Raw genomic sequence first — 6,938 nt, 5'->3', positions numbered from 1 at the left:
GCTTATTTCTAATACAACTGGCTTCTGACGCTGAGAGCTTTTCTTAGATCTCTAATAACTATCTGTTAAAGAAGACACAGATGCCACAAAAGGTTTTCACACAGCTAGTACCTGGCAATAATTCTTCATAATCCTTTATTTTCACAAATGTCTGAGGCTGAATGGACATCGATTTGCTGCCCGTTAACCTGGTTTTCTTTTAATCTATTGTGATCTCCTTTCTTCACTGGTAAGGAGTATTTATAGAAGTGGTGCTGCGGGAGCTATGAAATGGGGTTGAAAAGCCAGCAAATAATATCAGATCTTGAAAGACCTTTTTTTTAAAAAACACATTCTGTATCTGAAAGCCCCTTGAATGAGTAACATTTGAGGCTATTCTTCTTATTGAGATTTTTCAGGTGCTGATAAAACATTTTAGGGGTGATAGATGAGCCACAGGGCAAACACGTCCATTGAGATAAGACTATTTAAAGCTCTAAAAACTAATAGCCTGAGAGTCGTTTCACTAATAGACCTGATATTTCCTGCCTCCAGTAGTATAATTTTAGAAAGAGACAGGCAATGTTACAGGTAATCAGGAAATCGTATCAGGATATCTCCCCATATTCCTCACTGTCATGTTGAAATGTATAATTTAGTTTCCCCACACTTTCAGACAGCAAGTAAAGCAAGAAAAAAAATACCCTTTTCCCTTCCCCATGCCAGCCCTCTGCTTTACCTTAGGTATTATTAAAAAAAAAAAAAAAGGTTTAACGAGACTGACCCTAAAAAACAAATCTGTATGAGAAGACCAACTTGTGTAAGACCTTGTCACAAGAGAGTCGACAGAAGTACCCTTACAAATCATGACTTTTGCAGCAGTAACATCAGACCACAGCCAGGAACAGGGGGTGAATCCCACTGATTTCACACACAGGAGCAGAACCAGAAGCCAGGAGTAGTACATACAGCAGTAAGGACAGTGATAGCAATCGCGTTAGTATAGATGCTTCTGTAGATGATCCAGGCTCACACGTTCACCCAAACCCTCCATCTTCTGGTTGCCATATGAACTTTTACTTTGTTCAGTCACCACTGTGTGCCTTCCATGTTGGCTTAAAGAGACAATTGTAGACAATGGATTCAAACCTCTGTAGAAAATTGCCAGCAGATATCCCCTTTCATTTCTTTGAAATGATATTCTTCTGATTGAGAACAGTATTTACCAGAAAAGTAATAAATCTGAACCTGACAGGGCAGGAGCTGCTTAGAAGGCAAAGAAAGAAAGAAGGAAACGGTACATGGAAATATATATCACAACCTAGAAAAAGGAAGAAAGAAGTTAGCTTATCTGCTGCAGCAACTGTCACTGTGTAGTGATTAAAGCACATAAAACATTGCCTTTAATCCAACGTAAGCGAGTTAAAATTGCATGTTCCCAGTCTATACAATCAATTGCTTTCCCAGAAGTCACTGACATGGAAAAGAAAGATCTGTCAGAGTCCTCACTTCTGTAAAACCGCAGGTTGATTCTGCAAACCGTTTGCTAAATAAATTCTCATTACTGCAGGAGATCATGGCCTTAATTAGCATTAGTTAAATCGGGACCATTTCTTGAACTAGTCATGTTTGAGTTGGATACTCTCATATACAATCTAGAGACTCCTAGTGCGCTTAAGTTACAGTAATATGAATGTAATATAGTACACTGACACAACACAGTAACAATCAGATTTTTTTCCCCCTTCTGAACAATGCCAACACGCAGCCAGGTCCTTCCTACTTTGAGATTCCTCACTGTCACTGGACTAGATCTCAAACCTGCTCATTCTGAATTTTTAAACTGATTCTGCATAGCAACTGTGCAACACGAGCCAATTTTTCTGATTTTTCAACAAAAAACAACTTCATTGTGGGGGTACCGCATGAATATCAACAAGACTAGATTTGGCCTACATTGTAAAAATGCATTTTAATTTAAAACCATGCTTAGCTGTGCCTTATTTCACTTTAAGTTGATGTTTCGTAGCTCGTTGGAAACCAGAGAGATCATGTTCCTCCTTCCAAGGACATCCGAATACAGTTAGCTACATACAAAGTCAAAATGAAGTTAACGCTAGCATGTTTTCATCACAACAGAATGACCTTTATTCTCAGGTGGGATCTAAGTATTTCGACAACTTTCATTGACAAAGGCAATGAACGTGTCCGCATGACCTACTGGACATTTCTGGTGGATGAGAAAGGGATGAGACATCAAGAAGAAGAAATACAATAAAATATACGTGCACACATCCACACCTCTCTCTCCTCCTGTGTATAGACACGCACTTCTTACTCTTCAATTTTGATGTTGTATCTTGCATATTTGCATTACTCGCTTGGCAAAGAATGGTACTACTCTTTATCTATCTCGACTGAGAGATCCAGTACTTGGTACCTCTGAATATCAAACAATGTTATTTTTCACATGGCATCAAGAGTTTCACACCAGCAAAACACGTCAGCCTACCCTATGCATTGCTCCGACCAGTAGAAAGGTCCCACTGAAGTAGAAGGTGGCATCATTAATATGTTTTACTGGATCGAGGCATTGCTCTCAATTCTGTGCGTATTACTGGAAAGTTTGGGGGTTTTTTACTTTCAAAATTGTCATGTTTAAATGCACATGTGAGCAAAATTAATTACAGCTTCTCATGCCACAAAGGTACTCCAGTTTTTGGTAGCATTGCATAGCGTGGTCTGTCCCAGGAACATGGGATTTTACAGGATGAGTCACCTAATGGGATGCTCATCCTAAAACACCCCAAAAGAGGCCAAAAGTGGGGAGGCAGCAATTAAAAACAGTGAATTAAGGATTTGCAAGATAAGCAACACTTAGAGTGTTTAAGATTAGGCATTCCCCAAATCGAGGCACTTTTTTTTCTCGTTTCCCAGATATTTACACTGTCAAAAACATTGGCCATGACAGACACCATCACTGCACTGTAAGAATGGCAGAATTATCAGAGAAGAGCAAAAGCTACGAAACAAACTTACTGAAATGACGCCTTTTTAAAATGTTTTTATTCATAACAGTATTACATGGTGTGTTACAGAAATTAATGGAAAATTTCTAAAAATTTGTTGGTTTTTTTTGTTGCTGCTGAATGCATTATACATAGAGTTAAAAATAATGCGTCCGTATATGTTAACAAATGGTCATTATCTGAGGTAAAGTTAAAGTAGGTTTAGAAATGTACTGCAACAGTCATTTTATCTTTCTCATCTTTATTAAAAAAATATGTGTCAGAATGCAGAAATAAAAATGAATGAAAACCACGAAGTAAACATTTTTGCAAAGAAGGTGCCCAGTACGTTATTAGATGAAAGGTTTCATCAGACACTTGGATGACTACGATCTATCAAAATATCTTTTCATGACAGGTAAAGATCAAGAACCTATGGGGGATGATAACAGGATGGCTGGTGGGATTCCCTGGTTTTTAAATTTAAAGTGACGAATTTAGTGCTAGTGAAGGATGAGGGATTTAACAATTGCACAAGCTGGATATTTTAGTTATCTACAATACTGGTACAGTGCAGAGGCCTTCCAGTCCTCTCAACTCAGCATCTCAACCATGACAAGGACAATCTAATCGTATGACAAGACAATTCAGAATTTGTTTTTATTTATGAGCGTTGGTAAAGGTAAGACAAAGGTCCACGGTGATGGTCCAGCTGTCTCTCATGAGACACTAAAATCCCAGCCTCATTCCCTCGGCACCTATTCGTAAATGATCTGCTTCCTACAAATACGATGTCAACGGATCCTCTGAGACATAAATCTCTTCTTTTTCTTTCAACGTTTTACCCCGTAACTGGAAATGCACTGACGATACTAAACCTCAAATGTCTATGATGAACCAAAATTGTCTTAGCGGTTCCATACGTAGGACAAAACCCAAAAGAGCCACTGAGGAAGAAAGTAGCACCACTGTGCAAATTAGGAAAATACTCTTAAAGAAATGTCCTTCAGAAATGCTTTTACCTCTGCTTTTAATCCTGAAACACTCAATCCGCCAAGTTTTAATTTATCTTCTCCGGTTAGAAAACTTGATCTTTCTTCTGATGGGAAAATAAGACTTCCTACAAAGCTGTTTGCACATGACTAAGGAATAAGCGTCAAATGACCGTGAATGGGGATAAAAGTTCTCTTCTCTGCAGGTTCATTAGGTCTATTCACAGCTAATTTTTCATTCACATACATTCTGTAACGCACGTTTCTCTAATTTCTCTAATTCAAAATAAAAGACTGGAATCATGTTGTGAGATTTGGTTGTACATATCAACAATCGCCACCCCAGTTATTCTCTCTTCTAAACCATTTTTAGCTTATAACAGAGATGAAAGAAAGTAAAATATTTAGAACTCCAGGCCTATTTTAATCATGACAAAAATGTAAATCCTAATGTGTCAATTTAAAAACAAAATCCGCACAATAACCCTAAAAACTGATTAATCATTTGATTTCTTTAACCTTTTTTCCTTTTTCTATTTTTTTCTTTTTTCCATTTTTTTTCTTTTTTTCTTCTTTTTTTTTTTTCTTTTTAGTGTTAAACCACTAAATTCAATATACTGTAACTGCATAGGAACATCAGGAAAACACATTTGACCTGTATAACAATTCTCTGTAGGGCAAAAATATATAGATTCTTTATGAAAATCATGTGCTAAACATATGAACCCAAACACTGCACTTTTGCTTCATAAATGTAAAAAAAGGAAGTTTTAATTTTTTTTGTTCTGTGTGTAAACAGTTTGATGACTTCTATGCAGAGGTTCAAAGGAATGTCAATGAAATGTGATTTTTTGTAAGTGGAGTATGTCCGTGTGATAACGCTAGATCATAAAATCATGTGTTCCCATTAATTTCACTAGTCGCTGACAAGCTGACTTGCTTTTGGCAAATGCACTTGAGCTTCAGCCCATTATCGTAAGCATGTGAAGAAACATATGTGATGTGAGAACCACAAATAGGGTTTGCCACACCTCCCAAGCACTGCAACTTGCTACCTTCTCTACTGTGTAATGGCATTAGTAAAAGAATTTTCATAACATTTATATTTACAAAAAAACTGGCAATTTTCATTCGAACTCCTTAAAGCCATTTCCCCTTAAACATTTAAAGAGTTTAACAGTAAGATTTTTTCAAGTTATAAAATAAAAATCCCATTTGATTTTTCTGATGTACAAAAAGTGATAAAGATGAACAATTTGATCATGGAATCAGTTTGTTATTCCAAAATCCATGCCATCCTTGTCCCATTTGTAAAGTCCGCTTCATCCAAATTCCTAAACCAGAATCATACCAGTATTATTTGGCAAATGATTTTTTTTTTTTCATCAAAAATGGCACACAGAGAAGAAAACACTTGTCTGCATAGCATTACAGCAGCAAGATATTGAAGAAATAAAAATATTCCTTTTCTGCACTTTGTTTAGAGTTTCCTAGGAAATACTGACTCTTTCGTCTTTCCTCAGTGGGACTCGATGTCCTTTCTCTACCCACAACATGAGTATTCAAACAGAAAGCAGCATTTCTTCCTCATGATGCGCTAGAACTTAAAGGTCCATTTGGCAACATTTTCAGTCAGGGTGGATAAACAACCGAGTTTTACTCTGTGGTTTCAAGTTAGGAATCATTTCCGCAGGAGGCATTTTGCTGTTAGATCTGTCACTCATACAAAACTACAGAATAAGAAAAAGAAAAAAAAAAAAAAAAAGACACTGCCAGGATTTTTTGTTGTTGTTTAAATATGTCTACGCAGGAAAAAAAAAAGACCAAAAAAAGTCAGGATCAGCCTGATGTAAATGATGATGAAAAACATGTCACCGTGACATAAAAAGTGCCGACTTGTGCCCAAAAGGCTGTTGAATGATAATGCCACTGCTACATACAGACTCTGCTTTTTGCTCAAAAGAAAAAGAATGTCTAATACTCAATAAATTTCAGATGCTCATTATTTATATGTGGCAGACAGAAGATAACAAATGTTTAAAAGAAGACTGAGAAGTAAGATTTCCTAGTCTGGATACCCATGACTTGTGAGGACAGGGCTGGACTCGTGGTATGATAAGCAGGGAGAGTTTTTATTTTGTGCTGCCATAGGAATCTGCCATTAGTTGCCAAAAAAAATGTCAGGAACACTTGTAGAGCCAGTCCAGGAGGGCAATCATCTCTCCTTGTCAAAATCAATCGGAAAAAAGCATGAGAGCCAAAGGCCTGCCAGGTTGTAGGGTTTCATTTGAGTCTTGGAGCACCACAAGCCTGTAACAATGCTATTTCTTAGGTCTGTTGATCTGGGCGTAGAGAGGTTCTGCTTCCTGGGGATAACAAAAATAAAATAAGCGGAGGTGTCTCCAGACAGTTTTTAGAACATTTTTAGAACATCTGGTTGAGAACAGCAATACCTCGTGAGTCAAAACCCAAAGGAAGCGTTTGTTTTCTCTGCTGCCTTGAGTGATCACGGCACCCCGGTTGATTTGTGAAGAAAATGCGACATTATTTCAGAAAATGAATGCTTACTATCAATTTCCTCTTCCACTATTGGCCGTGCACCGATCCTCAGGAGGTATTGCTGGGCATAGACATATGAAGAAATGAAATGATATTTATATGACTGGATGTTTTGAAGTTTGCAGGCCAGAAATGTAGCTGGCGTAAAACACTGTTACTCGCACCAGGCTGAGACCCCCCCGCCCCCCTCCTCAGCACAAGAGCAGAAGATAGCTGTGGGTTTTACACAACTCGCGGAGAAAAACACTTGCAAACAGAAAGCGCCGTTGAAAGCCGAGCTAATGAAGCTGTGATGGGATTTAAAATAACAATATGAGTCGCCTATGAAGAATGAGGAAAGCTAGCTCTGCGCAGTTTGATTAGGAGTCTGTATAACCATTAGTACAACCATTAAAGCCGG

General features: G+C 37.7%; 1 protein-coding gene across 21 annotated transcripts in view; it reads right to left on the bottom strand.

Moving 5' to 3' along the window:
- Positions 1 to 3,028: 3,028 nt before the first annotated feature.
- DAB1 (DAB adaptor protein 1) overlaps positions 3,029 to 6,938 on the bottom strand; it is a 471,933-nt gene continuing 468,023 nt past the window's right edge. For all 21 annotated transcript variants that reach the window (XM_069788615.1, XM_069788621.1, XM_069788614.1 and 18 more), the window contains one exon: positions 3,029 to 6,345. Coding sequence is in view for 1 of the 21 variants with exons in the window: in XM_069788624.1 (XP_069644725.1) it covers positions 6,301 to 6,345 (45 nt within the window). In the remaining 20 variants the exon portion in view is untranslated. The remainder of the gene's footprint in view (positions 6,346 to 6,938) is intronic.

Source organism: Haliaeetus albicilla, chromosome 8 (genome assembly GCF_947461875.1).
Source record: "Haliaeetus albicilla chromosome 8, bHalAlb1.1, whole genome shotgun sequence".
Lineage (NCBI taxonomy): Eukaryota > Metazoa > Chordata > Aves > Accipitriformes > Accipitridae > Haliaeetus > Haliaeetus albicilla.
This window is presented reverse-complemented; position numbering and strand designations above follow the sequence as displayed.